This window comes from Antechinus flavipes, chromosome 2, assembly GCF_016432865.1.
Source record: "Antechinus flavipes isolate AdamAnt ecotype Samford, QLD, Australia chromosome 2, AdamAnt_v2, whole genome shotgun sequence".
In the NCBI taxonomy this organism is placed as follows: domain Eukaryota; kingdom Metazoa; phylum Chordata; class Mammalia; order Dasyuromorphia; family Dasyuridae; genus Antechinus; species Antechinus flavipes.
The window spans coordinates 20,793,179-20,814,890 of record NC_067399.1 but is presented as its reverse complement, the minus strand read 5'-3'; the positions used below and the strand labels follow the sequence as shown (position 1 = coordinate 20,814,890).

Here is a 21,712-nt window from a genome sequence, read left to right as displayed (position 1 = left end):
CTGCCATTTACTTCCTGTGTAACCTTAAGTTACATCAACTCTGTGGGCCTTCATTTCCATAGCTTCGAACCGAGGGAGTTGGGCCAGTTGGGGGCTCTAGCCTGGCTCCTCCTGGACCTCCTGGGCAGTCCCCGGGGAGCCTAGGGGATCCTTCTCTGAATAATACTTTCATATGTATAGAATAAAAATATATGGGGTCACAAGGAAGCCAATGAGCAAACTATCAGTGCCAGATAGAGATGAAATGATTGGCTTTCAAGATAGTTTCTTAAAGACAAATCCTTACATGACATAGACAGCAAGTGATGCATTAATAGTTGGCACATAGGATTATGGGAACATAGAATGTTTCTAAGTTTGTGGATCATTTTCTCTATTATTTTAAATAAAATAATTCTCCCATTTCTCCTGTAAATACAGTCAACTAGGTGGAAAAGTGAATAGAGGGCTTTGCCTGGAGACAAGAACACCTGAGTTTTAGCCTGACTTCGGCTAATTGCTGTTTGCCTCAGTTTTCTCATCTGTGAAATGGGGATAATAGCTCTGACTCTCCAGGGTTCTTGTGAGGATCAATTGAATCCACTTAGCAAACCTTAAAAGCACTGTATAAATGCTGCCTATTATTAGGTCCTTTTGATACTATTCTATATTCTTTGTTCTATGCTTTTATTATTCTCCGCTCTCTTATGTTTGCTATAAGCAGATTGAGCGTCAAAGACATTTTCCAGTATTCCCACTGCTGCTTCCCTTACTCCGCTTCTTTTTCCTGAACTCTTTCAGTGGGCTTCCCTGCCTCCCACCTCCAACACACCTTTCAGTCAACTGCCAGAATAATGTTCCTTCACAGTCCACATATGTGAATTTGGAAAAATCTCTTCTTTTGCCTGGTGAGTTTGGAAAACTCTTCTTGTCCCGATGTGTTTCGTTCTCTGTGTGTTGAGGTATTAACAGTATCTTGGAATCTCTGAGGACATCTAGCTTGATCTGTCCCAGACCAAGGAGTCCGTCCACAACACTGACAAACGACCATCCAATCCCTGCATGAAGACCTCTAAGAAGGAGGTCCTGCCTACTTCCCAAAACAATGCATTCTGCTTTTAGACAGCTCTCATTGTTAGGATGGTTTTTTCCAATATGGTGCCTACAAAGACCTCTTTTTGACTTCCTCCCATAGCTACAAGTTCTGTCCTCTTGGACCAAGCAGAACAAAGCTCATTCTTCCATATGATAGTCTTTTTTTTTTAAAATAGCTTTTTATTTACAAAACATCTGCATGTAATTTTCAACATTGACCCTTGCAAAACCTTCTGTTCTAGCTTTTCCCCTCCTTCCCCCCACCCCCTCCCTAGATGGAAGGTAGTCCCATACATGTTAAATATATTAAAGTATATATTAAACCCAATATATGTATACATATCTTGCTGCACAAGAAAAACATGTGATAATCTTTCACATTCTTAAGGACCGATATTGTGTGCCCCTTAGGTCTCCTCTTCCTTTTTCTTCCTCAGGCTAAACATCCCCAGTTTTTTCTTTCCAACTGGGCTCTCTCCTGTGGATAGTCTCCAGCCTAACTATATTCATTCTAAAATGTTCCCATGAACCTTATGCCCTAGACGTGGCCTAACCAGGGCATCCCACACAGATTATCTCCCACATCCTGGGTACTCAGTTCAGCTGCCACAGTGGCTACCATATCAAACCTCTTCCTCATGTGGAGTTTGCAGTCTATCAAACCCTTAGATCCCCTTCAGACAACCTGGCCACTGGCTATGCCTCTTCTATCTTGAACTTGTGAGGTTGATTTTTTGAAGCCGTCCATCGGACTTTACACTCGTCTCTTGTTAAATTGGATTTTGTTAGATTGACTCATTCTAGCTTGTTGTGATTTTGGGGACTCTTGATTTGGTCATCCATCATGTAGCTTTCTCTCCTGACAGTTTGACACCTGGACACTTGAACAGTTTGCCAGCTGGACCAGGTCTTTGATAAAAATGGCAAACACTGTGGGGTCAAGTACAGATCCAAAGGGACTCCGGTATGGCATAGTCTCATTAAGGATTTGTCTTCGAGGCCAGTCATCCAATCCGATTTCTACTCTTGTCTAGATCACGTCTCCATATTTTCGAGAGGCATTTGGGGTTAAGTGATTTGCTCAGGGTCACGCAGTTAGTAAGAGTGAAGTGTTTGAGATCTGATTTGTACTCAGGTTCTCCTGACTCCAGGGTGGGTGCTCTATCCACTGTAGGGTTATCTAGCTGCCCTAAACAGACTCCATCTAAGAGCAATTACAGACCAATTGCTTTTTGTTTTTCTTTCTTATTTTCAGTGGGAGAGAGAGAAAATAGATTTTCATCAATTAAAAAAATTTAAATTTTTAAATTGAAAAAATTTAAAGATCAACATACTTTGCTAAATAGCAGGCACATTCTATTTATAGGATTACCCTCATCTGCCAGTCTAGTTACCCTATCAGGAAAGGAACCAAGGTGAATTTTGCATGACTTACTCTTGATGGAGCCATCTTAGCTCTTTGTGGTCACTGCTTCTAGATGCTCACATTTCTTTCCTCTAATAAGATGTTCTAGAATTTTAGCAGGAGTTTAAATCCAGCTCAAGTTACAGGTTCTACCCTTTTTGCTTTTGAAGCCAGGGATGTTTGCCCTTTTCCAGTTTTCGAGCCCTTCTTCCCATTTTATAGATTCTTCCAAAACTCACTAACAGTGGCTCAGCAATGACACCTGCCCCTAATTCTTCCAGAAAGGCAGCCAAAAAAATGAATAGCAAATAAGTCCTCCAAATCCTCTCTCCTCACCTGTATAAAAATACTAATTCTCATGTAAACCAACTCACTGAATTTTAAGAAAAGTGTTTTTCAAAGCCGAAAGTGTGATAGAAATTTGATTTTTATTATTCTTTATACATTCGATTCAGTCAAAGAATTTATTGAGCACCCATTATATGCTAGTCACGTGCCAGGTGCTGAAAATATAAAGGCAGAACCATCATAAGTCCTGTCTGCAAGTTGTTTATATTCTAAATGGGAAACAATGTGAACCAGAGAAATAAACTCAGTGTAAATACAGCATAATTTGGAATGGGGAGAAAGTAGGCCAGACCTGTATGTGTGTGTCGTGGCATGGGAGCAGAATCATGGAGGAAATGGGGGATTCTAAGCAGCCCAGATGGGGTGAGGGCATTTCAGGCTGGAATGAGTGATAACAATTTGACTATAGATATGGAGACTAGAGATGGACTATTAGGAATAACACAAAGAGGCCAGGATACATGGAAAGTGGTGAAGGTGTTTCAAATCTGGGAGGTGCTCTGGAGGTCAATTCTGATGGGCTCTAAGCGCCAAACAGAGGAGCTTGGTTTATTAATTAACTAGTTAGTTAATTAAATCATTTATTCATTTAGCTATCCATTCGATTATTTATTTATTTAGTTATTCATTCATCTATTTACTGATTCACCTATTCATTCACTTATTTACTAGTTCATTTAACCATTCATTTGTTCTGTTTGTATATTCATTTATTCATAATATATTCTCCCCCTCTGTCTCTCTGTCTCTCTATTTCTCTCTGTCTCTGTCTCTGTCTCTTTCTCCTTCCTCCCTCTCTCTCTCTCTCTCTCTCTCTCTCTCACTCTCTCTCATCTATCTTGGAGGCAATTGGGAGCCCACTGGAGCTTCCTAAGTAAGAAAGACTATGTTTGGATCTGAGGATCAAGTGAAAATGCAAGTAAGGCGTTTTCTCAACTCAATGTGCTATATCAATGTCAGCTTTCATTACTATCCAAGCTCCATGGTCAAGGATTGTGTACTCTTTCTAAATGCCTTTTCTTTCTAATATTAAATATGGATTCTGGACCTAGTAGGCACTTTTGTTCAACAGACATTTATGAATTATAAAGAAGATTTATCTTGGACAAAGGATTAGAATTCTTCAAGGACATAGATAGAGATTCTCTTCTTACTCTTCTTATCTTGGGTTTTGTCTCCCCAACTACCATCTTTGTTCTGTCCTTTCCAGTCCAAAGACTGATCTTTTTGGTAGAGAAAGTGGAAGCGAATAAGAATCCAGTGATTCTATCTTCTTCCCATCATCCTTTATTTACTGCTTTCCCCCCTCCTCCCGGGAGTCTAGATAAAAGGATTCCCTCTTTGTTTTGTTTTGTCCTTAGATTGCCATCCTCAACTCATTCATAGCTTTAGTCTTCTTGATCCTATCCTTCCAGTATGAGGCCAACCTTTTAATTTTATCCTCTTTTGTTGCCCTTCTTTACAGCAGGGATTCTTAATTTGGGGTCCCTCCAGGAAAATGAGTTTTAAAAAATTGATAGTTGTATTTCAATTATAATCCTAGGCATTTTGCTATGCAGTTAAAAACACGGTTTATGGGCTTTTCCAGCCACTACTAAGGGGGATCAGGATCCTCAAAAGGCTGGGAAGTTCTGCTTTTTCAGATGATCAATTTAGGGCTAGACACAGGACCTTTGAGATCATCTGCCCCGAGATCACCCAGGCAGGATTTGAACTTAGATCTGCAGATTCTTTCTGATGTTCTGCAATTCTCCCCATCAAATATGTATGTGCATGTACACACTTATACAGGTAGGTGCCACTTGTTGCCAATGGCTTTCACGTCCAGAGTGGGGACATTGATTTTTCCTTGAGTGCTCCTTTCCCACTTGGAGACGCCTGGAGCTCTTTCCTTATTGTGTTCTCCAAGTGGGGATCGGCTTTGGAAGGCAAGGCTCCCATAATCTGTCCAGCCAATTCCACCGTAAGAGGAAGCCAGCTCCTAACTGGCCGTCAAATCCCCTCTGCCCCGTGTCTAACACTGAATGAGCTCTGAGAAGCCACATCCACACGGCCTTCCTTCCTCACACACTAAACATGGCAGTTTGTACTTGATCCCTTTCCTCCCCACCCCATCTCCCACTCCCTTGTGTTCTTCACTGATTTCACTCAATGACCGGACATGCTCACTCCTGGTTTTTGCTTTCATGCAATAAACACTTCTTCCTCCTGCCAAGTAAACCCAAGGCTTAGATCTTGCCAGGATTTGGAGACAAGAGAATTTCTGTTTCCATCATTACATCTGACTGCCATAAGATCTGGCTACCTCTGGCCCATTGGGACATTTTAATTCCTAGTTACCCTGGCTTAGGTCCTAGGATCCACATAGTGTACACCCAAGGATAATGGCCCCTTGTCTCTCAAACTGATATTTTTACCTTCCTCTAAGAAGTGTCCCTGGACTAGTTGAAAAAGAAATAGCTTCAAGGGCCTCATGGTTTCCAAAAGTAAAGGTCCTGTCTAAATTTGATTTCTCCGAAAATATTTACCCTTATCTTGGCTGTAATGTAAAGGCCAGTTTTGATTGGTCAAATCAATCAACTGATTGATCTGATACTGATTTATATCTTATTTAAATGTTTGTCAAATAAACGTTTGTCGAATTGGTTCTTTGTTTATAATTCATCCTGTTTGTCTACCTTCCCTCGGTTGTCTTGGATCTACATGTTCCTGTGAATTGCTGTGTTTCTTGGTATCTGTGTATCTCTGCCAGGTTTATCAGTGTATACCTGTGTGCCTGTATTTGTGCACAATTGGTGTGTCTTTGTGTCTCTGTATGTGCCTTAAGTGGGTTTGCAAGGTTCCATATGGCCACATCTGTGTGCATTTGATTTGTGTGTAACTGGGCTTGGTGTCCCTGTGAACTCTGGGTGTGTTTGTGTGTCCGTGTATCTATTTTTGTGTGTTTTCACTGTATGTATTTTTGTGTGTATTTCACAGTGTTTACGTATTTGTGTGCAGTGTGTGTGTGTGTGTGTGTGTGTGTGTGTGTTTGTTTGCATGCCCACGCCATGTCTCACAGACAAGCAGCTTTCGCTTGGTTGTTATGGAAACTCTGGCTCTAAAAGTGTTTATCTTAAAACCTACCTAGTGTGTGCCAGAGAGCCAGAGACACCGAGAAATAAAGCCAGAGAAGGAAGAGAGAGAGATGCAGAGACAGAGAGACATTTTACACATCCACAGAAAGAAATAGCTGAGACAAAGAGAAATATAAAGCTGGAGACAGAGACAGGCGGACAAAGAGAACCACAGAGACCCAGCTATCCTGAGCTGTGCTCTTTACAAACCTCAGCAGCTGTCTCTTTTGCCTCCTGGGCTCTCAGCTGCATTCTTCTTCCTCCTTCTCCTCTTCCTCCTCCCATTTCTCCTTGTCCTTGGCCCCTCCTTCTTCCCCCCCCTATATTTTCCCCCACTTCAGCTTTGGCCAGCTCCACTGCCATTTTCTCGGTCACTTTCACCCTCCTCCTCCTTCCTCCTCTTCCTTCCCTCTTTTTCTTCTGAATTCTTTTTCTTCTCCCTCCTTCCCACCTCCTAATGAATCCTCTTTCTCCAATCCTTCATCCCCCTTCTAACCCTCTCCAGTTAAATAGCTGTGAGGTGCCCCCTGAGTGGTAGACTTCTAACAAAGACTAACCTTATGTCTCACCGAAGCTCGGAACCTGAACCTGACCTGTTTGAGGCTCCATCACTTGAACACCATTTCTGTGGAAATAGAAAATAGAAATAGAAAATAGGAAATAGAAAAACTTAGATTCTTCCCAGAAAGCTGACGCTAAGGACCAGCCCATCAAAATTTGGGAGGATCGTTAATAATTTGCTCATATGACAAGGGCATTAAATAACACACCGGAAAAAACATTCCCTGGTTCTGACTACAAAAGACTTGGGTTCAAATGGGGAAGGGGGTGACTTGATATTTTTATGAGACTCCTAGCTCTATGATGAACTTCTTGTCCTGAAAACCTGAGCTCATGTGTGTTGACCACCTCATGGATCTTGGAAGTCTTGGAGTACTTTGACATCCAGAAGCCAACCCTAGAGAGTTTAATAAGAGACAATACCCATTTGCATTCATATACAGATGCTTTTTTTGTCCCTCTGGACCAGTGATTTATATGGAAGTCCCCCTATCAATGCAAATCACAACACTCGTCCTAGAGATTACCTGCATAAATAGAGAGGTGAAATGATTTGCCACAGGACCTGAGTAAGGGTCAGGCCTTGAAGCCAGGTCTTTCTGACCAAGCCTGCCTTTCTATCAACCCGACCAGGGATGCTTTTTTCCTACACGTATATTGAGTTTTGCAAAATGAGAGCACTGGACTAAAACCTATATGAGATCCCTTCCAGGGCTAAGTCTAGTGTGTTACGATCTGTGCAAATGTAAGCTATTCTGTGCTGTAATCTATGCAAAGCAAATGGGATTTCTTCAATGACTTAGAAACTGAATTCTAAGAAATGGAGAAGGTAAGTGATTTGTCCAGGGTTTTCATGGGGAGAGTTAGGATAGGAATCTGGGCTTTCCTGAACTTAAGCACAGAACTCGATTATATCACATGGTTCCTTTATTAATTTCTATAAAATGGACATTTTCATATTCTATAATATTGGTTAATTTCCAGGTATATGCATTTATATGTGACAGGGGTGAGCCTGAGGATCTTGACTGTGTAAGATGCTGGGTTCAGGTCCTGTCTCTGTGACTCTGAGTAAACCACTGAACTTACTTCTCAGTGACCCACACAACTCTCTAAGACTGTAAGTAAACTGCTGAGCAGGTGCCAGGGGGTTCCCCATCTCAGTGACTTCTTAGGTTTAGTGTCAAAAATTACATATATATATATACATACACACACACACACACGATGTAAGATATGCTTGCATGAAATTCTACAGTATGGAAAAGTAGCATATGAGCAATCCCGACAGAACAGAAAACTGGAGGTTGTAGGGTCAGGACGGGGAATTAATCATTATCTTCAAGCATGCAAAGATTGGTCCTTCATTCTCCAAAATGACATCACTGTAGAGTCATGGAATGCCCGACTGGCAGATCGGACTAACTAGAGCTTGGAGTGCTCTGCCACAGTTTGGACACAAATAGCCCCCATGAACATTGGCAGGGCTTCTCTAATTTTGTGCATCTCATGTTTGCTTTGGGCTAATTCCATTCTGCTTTGCCCATAGAGCCCTCTGAAGAGGGCACGCCACGCTGGGCGGTCCTGTGCCAGTGTCTGCCGTGTCATACTGTCAATTTTAGAATTCTCAAGAAACCTGGAGAGCGTCCTCGTATTGCTTTTACTGACCACGTTGTGGGTGCTTTCCCCATATGAGTTTTCCATAAAATCGTCTCTTTGGCAAGTGTCCATTTGGCATTCAAACGATGTGGCCGGCCCAACGGAGTCGCGCTCCTCGCAGTGGAGTTTGAATGCTTGGCGGGTTCGTTCGAGACAGGACCTCAATATCTGGTATCTTATCCTGTCAGAATCTTCCTTAAAAATTGAAAAGGAAACAGTTCTATTTCCTGCCACAGATCTGGTCCAGGTTTCACAGGTTTCACAGGCAAACAACAATCATAGCCCTTTAGTCTGATAGTCAGTCTACCGCCTCTCCTCTGCCACACTTTCCCTTGGAGCCTCCCCAACACTGAGCTAGCTCTGGTAATACATGTCTCAACCTCATTGCCAACGTGGACATCCCTGGAAAATAGACTGCCACGGTAAGTGAACTTATCCACAGCGCTCAGAACTTCTCCAGTGGTTCCGCTGGCACGGTGCCGGCTGATGGAACGTCTGTGTTTTCTTGGTGCTAATTGTCGGACCGACATCAGCACGAGGAGCAGATAATCGATCAAAACTTGGGTGCATCTCAGCTTCGGGGCCGCACTGAGCTCACGGTGGTCTGCAAACACAAAATCCTGCAGCTGCACTCTCTCCACCTTAGTTTTGGCTGGTACCCCCGAGGATGTGAAGCTACATGGCTTCCAGTGGCCACTAGGTGTCACAAAAGCTTGTCTGCATCCTTATCTCAGTCCTTGTAAATGAATCACCTGAGCATCTTCCTCCTCCAAAAGCAGGTGGAAGAACAGCATCCGGCTCACAAGGTTGTTGTGGGGATTAAATGAGATAATACATGCCAAGTGCTTTGTAAACCTCAAATCTGTATAACTGTTAGCTAGTGATGGAGATTTAAACCTGGTCTGTTTGACTCCAAAGGCAACACTAAGCAGCCACTAAGCTGAAGTGTTTTTGATTTAGGCTCAAAAAAAAAAAAACTTTATAGAGCTATCTGAAAGTGGAATGGGTTGCAAAGGGTCCCACTGCAAGATCTGAGGACCGTTTTTTTCAGAGGTGCCTAGGTCAGGTACAGGTTGAACTAGGTGGGTTTCCAAGGTTTTTTCCATTTTGAAATTCTGTGATTTCATTTAATTCAACAAACATGAATTAGGTGCCTTCTGTGTATGGAGGCCAGGGTTCGGTGGGAGAGCACTGGTGGTGATATGTAGTATCGATTAGACATGGAGCTCATAGATCTGGGCTAACTGATGCATGTCGGTAATGGTAATGTGACCATTAATAATATTAATATGTTGTTATTAATATATTATTATATTAATGCATTATTAATATTAATAAGTATCTGGGAAAGAGGGATAAAATGGCGACTGTATCACAAATCGAGGGGGGACTGGAGGGAGCTTGTTAGAAGAAAGGGCATTTGAATTGGATTTTGCAGGATGGCTTAGAATTCTATTAGAGATGAGAGAACAGGCTATTCTAGCATGGGGAATAAGTTCAGGAATACATATATATGTAAATATATATACACACATACATGCACAGATATATCTACATATATGTTTTTTAAAAGAAGGTTGTGGGGCAGCGAGGTGGCGCAGTAGATAGAGCACCAGTCCTGAATCAGGAGGACCTGAGTTCAAATTTAGTCTCAGACACTTAACCCTTCCTAGCTGTGTGACCCTGGGCAAGTCACTTAAACCAACTTCCTCAGCAGAAAAAAAAAAAGAAGAAAGAATGAAAGAAAAATACGAAAAATATCTTGAAAGGCTTCTGAGTTCAGTATAGATTAGGCTACATGATCTCTGAAGTCCCTTTCTGAATATGATTCTGAGTTCTTCAGATACCCATTTAGAGGACTAATCTTTCTCTGAGTAGATATCAAGTCACTATAGAATAGCTTTTTATTTCCTCTACCACATAGTAAGTGCTTAAAGTAAAGAAGACTCAAATATATTTATTGACAAGTAGTTAAAACACACTTTCATGCTTTTCTGGGAGGCAAAGATTTCCAAGAGAGTTTTGAAGTCACCAGACAGTTTCCTCAGGTAAGTATTGTCCGATCATTCATTCAAAACCCATTGCTCCTGCCCAGCCAGGGCTCATTCTTGTAGAGGGGGTGATGATGAGCTTTTCCTCAAGACAAAGGTATGGGAAGCACCTCCCACTGGGCACTAGTGTCTTGGCTAGATCTCTCAATGGATTTAGATCTCTTCAACTCATGAGGTAGCTACAAAGTCTAGGAATATCCTTTTCAGGATTGATGCTGGGTTATTTGTGCTCGGGGAAAATATAGGAAACAGAAGAAGCAGTGAAAGATGAGATCCAGTCCTGGCTCCATTTAGTAAAACATTCTCTCTCTATCATATAGCCACTACTGTTCATAAAGAGGGGAAAAGAAGGGAAAATCCTCTTGTAACCTCCTAGAAGTCCAGGTAAGGACGGATCGAATCCCAAACCAGGTTTTGGAAGATGAGGGAAAAGAGAGTGAGTGGTAGGTGCTTTGTCTCTTCCTATAAGCCTCCTTAGTAGGGGGCCTCTTTGCTCAGTGGCCAATCCTCTTTGACACAGTCTCTTTGTCATGGCGACTAGGGGACCGGCCCCAAACCTCTCTAGATTCTGGTTGTTCATGGCCTTTATTTAGCAAACACACGTGTCACCAGAAATTACAAAACATGGAACGCATCAGGAGGGGCCAAGCATCCAGTTCCCTTGAATCTTAAGAGACTGTATTTTTTTTGATAGAAATTAGTCTCTGGTGACTAATTAGCTGTAGATTATCTGTAACTGTAGAATTCATCAGGCCTGAGGCAGCCTGGTAAAGTGGAGGAAGCACTGATTTTAGAATCTGGCACTAAACAATATTTAGCTGTGACTCTGGGCAAGTCAGTTGCTTCAATTGCTTCATTAGTAAAATGAGAATAATATTCACACTGCTCTCTTCACACCTTTAAAGCACCTTTAAATATATAAATGTGAACTATTCATTCTATTAGTGGTTGTTAATGAATGTGTGTGTGTGTGTGTGTATGTGTGTGTGTGTTAGGTTTGGCACCAGAATGGAAAGGCAAATAATACAAACTCTTGAACTTATGGAAGTTGTGTAATAAGGAATCAGAGCTGAAGGGTGGGGGGCTTCCTATTTGTGGGAAACAGCCCTCCCACCCCTATCATGTTAAACACCTGTTATATCCCTGTAAGATTGTTGAATGTAAAGCTTAGAGGAAGAACAGATGCTTAAAAACATTATTCTTAAGGGAACTCTTTGAAAGAGAGATCAAGAGTGTATCCCAAACCTATGGCCTATTTCTATGGCCCATCTTTCCCAGTGACCAGTATCTCATCTGTCTTATAAAATGTCAGGGCTGGAAGAGACTTTTGAAGCTATAATTCAATCCCTTCATTTTTACAGAAGACAAAATGATAATGATAGAGATAACAAATAACAATGGACAGAGAGACTTGAAGCCAGGAAGACTTAGGTTGAAATCTCATCCATGATATATGCTATATGACCTTGAACAACTCCAAGACTTTAAGTTGTAGAGAAGTGCCAACCTGCAATGGGAGAGGGATTTTCCTCATCTGAGAGTTCCTTATAGCCTTATGGAACCATGGGTCTAGTCTTCCCATTCCCTAATTTTTTTTTTTTTTGCTTTTTGCTGAGATAATTGGGGTTAAGTGACTTGCCCAGAGTCACACAGATAGGAAGTATTAAGTTTCTGAGGCCAAATTTGAATTCAGGTCCTCCTGACTTCAAGGTGGGGCTCTATTCATTGGACCACCCAGCTGCCCCACATTCCCTCTTCTTAAAAATTATATAAACAGCTCTATGTGGCACTTTTCAGTTGAGACAGCATTTTTCCTACAACTCTCTATGAGACAAGCAATGCAGCTACTATTATCCCCATTTTACAGATGAAAAGCCAAGAAATAAGTTGCAGTTTTGCTACTTGAACTTTATTGGATTCCAAGCTCAACATCTATTCCACGCTTCTCCTGCTTTGCAAATCTTAAAACCCCTGGAAAGGTTGTCAGCTAGCAGCATTACCATAAGGCTAGGAGACGGAAAGGTTTCAGGAATACAGAACCAAACATTAAATAGGAAATTCACTTGGAATCTTAATGATAAACAACCAGAAAAAGGAACTGTCTTTTTATGTTTTATGTATATATTATAACATTTATATATACTCAGGTAAGTATTGTCCGATCACTCATTCAAAACCCTACACTCTAATCATAAAGTATTAAATATATGTCATATATATATATATACTATACCCCAGGCTTCTAAATCTGCAAAACGGGGTTAATGATATGGTACAATACACACTGCATTTTGGGAAAGAACTTTGTAAATGGTCAAGTGCCGTATAAAGGAGTTCTTGTTATCGTCACCATTATTATCTGCAATAAATACGTGCATTTTATTGTCCATAAATCGAGGGGTTTCGTTTATATCATTTCAAGGACCCCTGATTTGTTGACATACCCAGGAAGGCTGTGGCAGAGACTACATTTAGGGTATATTGTCATCACTGTGTCCAGCTGCCCTGGCAAGGCTTTGAAAACCAGCTTTCCTTGTTTCTCTGCTGCCAAATCTTGTTTTTGGATTCCTTCCAAACTCAACTCCAGCGCTCACCTCCTTTTGGAAACCTTCCCAGACTAACTCCACCCTATGATGTCATGTTGCTCCAATCTCTCCTAAAGTTAAAAAAAAAAAGAAAGAAGAAAATCTCCTTTCTTCTACCACTCTGACTGGATGTGCTATTATGTAACAATAATAATGGCTGACAACTTCTAGTTCAGGTTAAGGTTTGCAAATTCTTTTGCTTCATGTACAACCAAAGAGCTCATCTTCACACCAACTCTATGAGTAGATGCTGTTATTATTCTCATTTTGCTTATAGGGAAACTGAGGTTCAGAGAAATGAAGTGACTTGCATAATCCCTGGGGAAGATTTGAACGTAAGTCCTGCCTCCCAAGCCATTAGTCTAGTTCCTAGGCCATATTGTTCTATGTCATTCTGATATATGTAGAGGGGATGGACATGTGGGATCCAATTCGCAGAGCACTCGACCCATTCCTCATGAGGTTGGTCCATGATAAGTTACATAAGAGCTGGTACATTTTATTACATTTCTGCTCCCACCAGCAGTCCGTGGACTGCTGTGGAAGCTATCCGATTCCCTGAGTCCTTGAGGGAGGGAGCTCTCGATAAATCCCTATCAGACCACAGTTCCCCCTTTATTGGGCAGAAATGGATCCGGGGTCTTAGGACTGAATGGTCGGGAAGGAGCCAGGTTGCAGCTAATTGAAAGAAGCAACAACTGGACGATTTTTTTTTTGCACAAACGCTTTAATTGCAAAAATAAACACAGCTTTATCACCTGCCTGAGAGCAGCATCTGCTTTACAAAATCGATAAATAAATAATAGCCAGAAAACCGAACGCCGTACCCGATGGTAGCTCAGACAGGTCTGTACAAAGAAACGCCCTCCCTACGCCGTCCAGTGGAGGCTCGAAGGTTCTCCCTCCGCCAGCTCCCCGCATCTGGGTGGGTGGGGTGTAAAGGATTGTGGGGCCCGGAGTAGAAAAGACAATCGTCCGTGTCCTGAGTCTGTGTAAAGAAAGTGCCTGGCAGGAGAGCCTGGGCTCCCGGGCTGGGAGCTCCAGGAGCTGTCCTCCCGCCTGGTGCTGAACTCTCCGGCCTCGGCTGGGCACGCTCGCTAAAACCAACTCGTGGCGACCCTGGCCAAAGCCAACAAAATTCGGATCGCCTCCTGGCGTTGGTCCGGAGAGGAGAGGGGGAGGGGAGAGGGGGCGGCGGGACCCATTAGAGGAACGGGATTGGAGGACCCTTGGGGTTCTGGTCCTCAGCTCAAAGTGGGGGGCGAGGACGAAGCTAGTCGCGGATCTGACCCCTTGACATCAGGCTGTCTCCGTTCGGAGTGCGGAGCTCCGCGCTCATCCAGGACGCTGTAGGGCTGCCCGAGCCGAGCCTAGAGGGCTGCGAAGGAAAGGCCCAGGGCGTAGAAGCCCAGCCCCTTGAGTCTCTCCTCCGCCCGGGCCTTCTGCTTCAGGTGCACCTTGCCGTGACGCTTCTTCTCGTCGCTGCGCGCGAAGCGGCGGCCACACACGTCGCAGGCGAAGGGCTTCTCCCCCGTGTGGGTGCGCACGTGCGTGGTGAGGTGGTCACTGCGGCTGAAGTTGCGCAGGCAGATCCGGCACTGGAAAGGCTTGTGGCCGGTGTGGATGCGCAGGTGGCGGTTCAGCTCGTCCGAGCGGGCGAAGCTGCGGACGCAGCTCTCCACGGGGCACGCGAAGGCCTTGGCGTGGGGCCGAGGACAAAAACAGCGGGGGCTGCACTTGCCGCCCCGCCGCCCCTTCCGCCGGGGCTCGGCCTGGGCGGGCTGCGGCGGCTGCGGCGGCGGCTGTGGCTGCGACTGGGCCGCCGTCGGGGGTGGGAGTTGCGAAGCCCCGGGGAAATCGTTTGTAGTCGGTGGCGCTGCCGAGAAGTCTGAGGCGGGGCCCGGGAGGGTGAGGCTGAGTGGGGAAGACTGCGCTCGGGCTAGGAGGTCCCCGCCGCCGCCGCCGCCCTCCCCGGAGGGGCTCAGGCTGAGCCCCGACTGGAGGCCCTCGCCCCCTTCCCCGAAGTCGCCCGAGGGCAGCTGACTGGAGCCGGACAGGGAGAAGGCATCGTAGGTGCCGCCGTAGATTCTGTTGGCCGGGCCGGGCAGGTCCGCCGGGCAGCTGATTTGCAGCAGATCCTCGATCTTGGAGCCCAGCGGGGGGAAGCCAGCCTCGGGGCTGGTCTGGTACCCGCCCTGGGGCAGATAGCTCGGAGCGGACAAGAGGTCCCAAGGCCCATAGGGGGCTTTGAAGGCCGGGGCGGCGTCTAGGGCGGGCGAGACCGGAGGGGCTCGGAGGCCCGGCTTGACGTCGGGCGGGGACGGCTGGGGCTCGTAGAGGCACTGCGGGGAGGTGCCCGCAGGCGGCGAGGTGTCCCACGGCGTCTCCGGAAACGGGGTGGCGGGGCCCAGCTCGGTCGGGAAGAGATCCAGGGGCCCAGCCAGGGAAGTGTCCGGGCTAGCAGCGTACAGGGCGTCCAGCGGGGCCCGAGGGACCGCGCCGTCTGGCCCGGGGAAAGGAGCCAGGCCGAGGATCCCCGACATGAGGTTGAACAGAGCCTCCTGATCGTGGGGGTGCTCAGGGATGGCCTGGATGAAGAAGCTGCCGGTGTAACTGAGGCCGGGTTGGGGTGAGGGAGAGGGACCCTCTAAGAAGAAATAATCGGACGTGTCACAGGCGCCGCTCAGCGTGGAGCTCAGGAAGTCACCTGCCGGGAGAGAGCAGCGAAGGCCGAGGACTTTAGAGGAGAGCTGGGAAGGGGGAGGGAGGGGCCCGCTACGCAGATTCCTGAGCTCGGGACCCCCATCTCCGACTTGACGCCCCTCCCGGCTGCGCCGCGTCGCCCCCGCCAGCATTTGAGCCCGAGGTCCCACTCCTGCTGCCCTCCCACCCTCCTGCGCGAAAAGCTTGTGCCTCCGGGCGGTCACGCGAAAGCTCGCCACACCAAGACATGTCTGCAGCCCCGTGGCCGGGTGGGAGCGAGCCTCCGGGCCCGGACACAGATGCAAGCACACGATGGCCACGCGCACACACATTTCTCACACGCACAAGCATGCCCACGCAGATGCAGCCCGAGAGGCGCAAGGGCGCCCGCAGAGATGGCAGCATTGCCGATCTCGGGGTTCGGGGGGGGGAAGGGACCATCCTCCACTGCCACCCCCGCCGGCCTCCACCTGCCCTCCCCCGCTTTCCCGCACCACTGTGCATAGCAATGCTTCGGTTCCCCGGTTGCTAACGCATACGCACATCCATCCATTAGCCACCCGTGCACCAGCCATCCACCCGTGCAGCCAGCCACCCCGCTACCGCCACCTGCGAGACCTGGCTCTCCCCCACACTGCCCCGCACTGAGAAAAGAGGGCTTTCTCGTCTTTCTGGAGCTTATCTATCTCTATTTTTTGGGGGGTATCCTTACCTCCTGGGAAGGCAGCGAGGGAGGGGTCTCTTCCCTGTCGCAAAGTCTCCTGGCTGGTCTCAACGCATCCCTCGGGGTACTTGGCCAAAAGCGCTTCTGGGCAGAATTCGCTCATGTTCAGCATGGCGGAATGGGGGCCCCGGCCTCAAGGACGGGAAAGCGCTCAGCAGGGGCCCTAGGGACCCCGCTTCTGGGAGGTAGGGGACTGACGATCCGGGCTCCCCCCAAGTACCCTGCAGCCGGAGAGATCCTGCCTCCCAGCCTTGCGCTTTGGGGAATCGAGATGTGCTAGGTGGTGGGGCTTGGGGGCTCTGGAGATCCCCCCCTGGAGCGGCTGCTAGGGGTCCGGGCTCCGGCTCCTTGCGTTTAGTGAGGTGCAGCGCGGCTCCCCCAGCCCGCAGCCCCCACTTATATACTGGCTGCTGGGCTGGCGCGGATCTTCCGCCTCCCGGGGCCGCTTCCATTTCTGGAGTCCCCGGCCCGGGCGCTGTGACGTAAATGCCCAAATATGGACACAGGATGTGGGCCAGGGAGTCCCGATAAGGAAAGCTCGCTGGGTGACGTAGCCCGCCCAGAGCTGGCTCTGTGTGTGTGTGTGTGTGTGTGTGTGTGTGTGTGTGTGTGTACACGTCCAAACCTTTACATTGGCGCTTTGGGGGGAGGGAAGATGAGAGCGATCGGAGGGGATGCCCAGGTGAGTCTGAGCCTCCGGACCGGCAGGCGCAAGGATGTGCTTCCCTGAGTGCGCACCTGTGTGCGCATCTCTCCCCGGGGGCCACCCCGATGGCTCTCAGGCGGCCTCCTGGGGCTCTCGCTTTTCCTCCGTGGCGGAGCGTCTCCGTTTGCACCCTGGCCCCCTGAGAGTGTGTGTTCGCGTCTGTTCACACCCTGAGGTAGTGTTCTGCCTCTTGGCTTTGGGATTTTTAAAATATTTCGTCTTTTTATAATTCTCACCCCGCCCTCTCTTCCCCGCCCCCTCCCCGGGATATGGTCCAGGAAGTTCCAGGAGAAAATGATCATCACTTGTTCGAAGTTGGGAGTTTCATAGACTTGGTTGCCTGGATGGGGGGAGGAAGGGCATGGGAAAAAAAAGGGGCGATGCCTCCCTGACAGGGGAACCTCGCTCTTGTCTAGCTTGGAGAGCTGGAGAGCTGTCAGTCTGGGTGGGTGAGGAGAGAGTGGATTCTGACGGGCAGCCTTCTCTCTCTCTTCCCTCAGGCCCCCTTAGATGTTTCCCTCCTGCTGGGGCTCCTCTTCCTCTTCCTCCAAAAAGAAATCCCAAGGCTTCCTTCTACCCATGATGCCTTTGGATGACCATTCAAAGACTACAGGAAAGGCATAAGTCAACTTAGAAGTTTCCCTCCTGCTGGGGCTCCTCTTCCTCTTCCTCCAGAAGGAAATCCTAAGGCTTCCTCCTACCCATGATGCCTTTGGGTGACCATTCAAAGACTACAGGAAAGGCATAGGTCAACTTATTCCATTAACACTCTGAAGTGCCCCAAGGTTAGCCTCCGCACAATAAATTCTCTTAACAAGCAGCGATTAGTCTACTGTGGCACTTGACTCGAAAAGACTAAAATGAAATACAAGAAAGTAAGGGATTGATTGGAGAGAGAAGGGAACCGAGTCAAGGACACCAGAAAAGAACTTGTTGCAACAATCCAGGTGGGAAGTGATGAGGGACCCGAGATGATTCCGAAGGAAATGTGTTTAAAAAATGAATGTATGTGTGTTACCAGAAAAAAAATAATTAAAAAAGAAGTGATGCTGCAACATATCCAACATATAAAGGACTGCTTGCCATCTAGGGGAGGGGGTGGAGGGAGGGAGGGGAAAAAATCGGAATAGAAACGAGTGCAAGGGATAATGTTGTAAAAAAATTACCCTGGCATGGATTCTGTCAATATAAAGTAATTATTAAATAAAAATTAAAAAAAATAAAAAATAAAAAAGAAGTGATGAGGGATAGACCCCATGGTAGAGGCTGGCTGGGCGGAGAGAGGGGGACAAATGTGAGAGACGTTGTGGAGCTAAAAACAAGACTGAACAAGCTTCCTTGTGCCACCTCTTCCCTGAAGCCCACAGCTTTGCATATATTTGTGTCTAATTATTTGTGCATGTGTGGTCTCTCTCTAAAATATAAGCCCCTTTGAAGCTAGAGCTATTTCCTTTTTCATCTGGTACCTACAACACCAAACCTCCAATGTGGGCCATACTTTTTTTTTCTGTTTGAACCTGTGACTTGAATTGCCTAGAGCATTCTGGTCTCATCTTATATCCACTGCACCATACTGCCTTTTGTCTGGTACACAGTTGGCATTTAATACGTCCTTCTTGAGTGGAAATGACTTTTGTGCCCACAGAGTCTGTGCATAGAGTGCACAACTTTTACATTCAACATCAATCAACAAGTCCTTATGTTCTAGTGGAGAAGGAGAACATATATAAAAGTATACATGGACTCAAAATAAAGAGTTTAATTATCAGCAAGTGTGTATTGCCAGTGGTCTAGTGGATAGAGCGCTGGACCTAGAGTTGAGAAGACCTGAATTTAAATCATGCACTTAAGAGCCATGTGACTGAGCAAGTCCCTTAAGATATGTTTGCCTCAACCTCCTTATTTGTAAAATAGGGTAATAATATCACCTATTTCCCAGAGCTTTTGTGAGGGTCAAATGGATAATGTTTATAAAGTACTTTGCAAACTTTTCAAGTATTACATAGATGCTGGCCTTTATTGTTGTGTCAGGTCCTGTACTAGTTTCTAAGGATAGAAAAACAAAGAATGAAACAATCCTTGCACACAAGGAGCTGACATTCTAGTCTCCAAATTAATTATAACCTAAGCCTTTATACTCTTGTTGCCCTTTCCCAGAGGCACGACAAGTGTCAGGACGATTCCCGGGTCAGACTGAAGCCCCAAGGTCAGAGGCACCAGGACCAAGGCTCAGAGTGAGTGTTCAAGCTCTTTCCCCCTTGGGCAGAGATATTCCCAGAGCCTGAGGTGGGGACAGAGCCGGGGCCCCACTTTTCACAAGGACCTGGAGCCAGAGAGTCTTGTTCCACCTGTCCTATAAATTGAGACAGAAGAGAAAGCTCTGGACTATTTGTTCTTCACTCATGTATTTACCTCAATAGATCTTCATTTACTTCCTCTGGACATATACCCTCAGTTCCATCATTCCAGTCGCTCCCACAGCCATGCACACAGGAAACTCTGCTCACTTTGACATGTGAGCCCTCAAGCACACACACAAACACACACACACACACACACATTCACACACACACACACACACACATATTCCAGGTTGTTGTTGACCTCTTTTCAGCTTCGACCTAAAGATCCAGAAATGCAAAAGCTTTGTTCCCCCTCCCTCCATGGTCCAGCAGGTGCCAGGACCAAACGAGGCGAGTACCCTCTCACCCACTCCTATCCAACCAGAGAGTTGTAAGTGGAGGCCCTCCAGGCTGTGACAGCTGGCTTCTCCTAGTGTCCAGGCCAGAGCCTCAGGAAGACGGAAGTGGCTTTGGTCTGCCTTTCAGTCATACCCAAGTCACAGGATCGAGGAAGAAAGATAGCAGACACTTATTTGAGGAGCAATTTGACCTAAAAGAAAGAAATGGGTTAGCTATTGGAAGCATTGTCCCTTCACTTCCTCAGCCACTGCTGCAGAGAACTGGCCTGTGCTAAGGGATAGACTCAGAGGAACCAAGCCAGTTGAGAGATTTCTAAATCCTGTCCTATCTCTCTCCAGAAGAGAATCCATTCTTTTCTCCAGAGACAATTGGAGGAGGCTTCCTTGGGTTTCCTCTGGAGTCCATAGCAACGTTCCAGGTGGGCCAGGATAGTACAGGGAGGCCTCTGTCAGCCCCATGTTGGCATTAGAGCCAAGACAAAGAAAAAACCAAGTTACAGGCCTGAACTCAGGCAGTAAGGGGAGATTTTGAACAAAAAAAAGCGGACTTTAACACCTTATTCTGCCCAGGAAGCACCCCCAGTGAGCTGCTGCCCGTGATCCCGCATATACCTTCATTACTGTTCTCTTTTTAAAAATTGAAATTTAATCTGATGCCATCACAAGAATTGCAGTGTAGAATTTGTCTGGGGTGGAGAAAAGTTGACATTTGGGATGATTTTCATAGTCACAGTAATAATAATGACAGGGAACTAAGGGAGGGCAGAAAGCCAATTTCTGGGATTTTCTCCAGCATCAAGGAAAATGAATCGGGAGAGAAAGCCAGCAAAGTCCAGGCCTGAGGTCCATGACAGTTGTGAAGTTCCTCCTAATGGATACCAGGGTTAAGATCAAACTCATAGGAGAACCTTTAAGAGTTTTTGTTCTTCCTCTTGCCCATTCTTAGTTATTGAAGAAGACCAATGACCTTACTGGAAGCTGTCTTTTCTCAATTGTGCATTGGATTTAAGTGAAGCATTTACTCCATAACACCTGCTTCCATCACCATCATGGTGTTGGAACAAATTGTTCTTATCCACTCATTCCACTGGAGGAAGGCTTCACGTGCTCGAGAGCATCTCCTTAACTCTCTGATGGGTGTAAGGTCTGTTGGCTACCCTCGATCTGGTTTAGCCTAAAACCTCTGCCGAGATAGTTCACCACGGTGTGGCTGCTGCACATGCTACAGCTTCTGGGAGCCGCTGGTGAGCTAGGAGACAAATGGACACCAAAGGTAGAGAAGCAGTAGCCCTCATACTAGAGGAGCTAGTCCAGGAACCTAGGAAAGGCTTTACTCTTGCCTTCAGGGTAATTACAAATCCTCCTTCTGGCATTCAAGGCCCTCTAAAATGACTCCAAATTACAATTCCAGATGGATTTCACTTTGCCTCATTTACTTCTTCTTGCATTCTACATCCCAACCAAACTGGAGGACCATTTGTCACTTGAATTCAACAACAGAATGTCCTTTGAAAGAAGGGACCTTTTCCCCTCTTTCCTCTAGGGCTAAGTATAATATCTTACAAATGGTATCTACTTAATGTTTGTTGAAGTTCATATTTTGTTAAAGTTTTATAAAAATAGATGTATAGATGTGTATTTCTTTTCTTATTTTGTTGCAACCTATAGATAGTTCCAATTTAATTCAACAACCTCTCCACTCTATGGAGCCATCAAAACCCCACCATGAGCAAGGGCCAGTGCTGGACACTAAGGAGGCAAAGACAGTAAGAAAAACAATAGCTGTTCTTCTTTGATTTGATTTCTTTAAATACATTTTCTTTTCTTTTTATTATTAATAGTTATATAATTTTTATTAAGCGGTGGTTAAATCCATAGTAAACATAGTTCTTTTTTTGAAAGAACAAATGCCTTCACAGACACCCTCACAGACTTTGTGTGAACGTGGCTCATGCATGCTAAGAAGGCATCATCCCTGTGCCGGGGTCTGGGAGCCCAGATATCTCCTTCCTGCGTCTAAGACGGGCAGACTTCTGTAGCATGTTCCTGCGCAGACTTTAATCACAGGTGGGCCCTGCT

General features: G+C 46.1%; 1 protein-coding gene across 1 annotated transcript; it reads right to left on the bottom strand.

Annotated features, from left to right (window-relative positions):
* Nucleotides 1-11,766: 11,766 nt before the first annotated feature.
* EGR4 (early growth response 4) lies at nt 11,767-16,689 on the bottom strand. Its single transcript, XM_051974262.1, has 2 exons — nt 16,215-16,689; nt 11,767-15,506 (listed from the first exon to the last, which is right to left on the bottom strand). Exons 1-2 carry the CDS (start codon nt 16,336-16,338, stop codon nt 14,170-14,172), a joined length of 1,461 nt encoding a protein of 486 aa, XP_051830222.1. The 5' UTR covers nt 16,339-16,689; the 3' UTR covers nt 11,767-14,169.
* Nucleotides 16,690-21,712: the final 5,023 nt, after the last annotated feature.

Coding starts and splice junctions, on each gene's coding strand:
- EGR4 (XM_051974262.1), bottom strand. CDS start 16,338: ATGCTGAACATGAGCGAATTCTGCCCAGAAGCGCTTTTGGCCAAGTAC. Junction 15,507..16,214: donor CCTCGCTGCCTTCCCAGGAG/GTAAGGATACCC, acceptor CTCTCCCGGCAG/GTGACTTCCTGAGCTCCACG.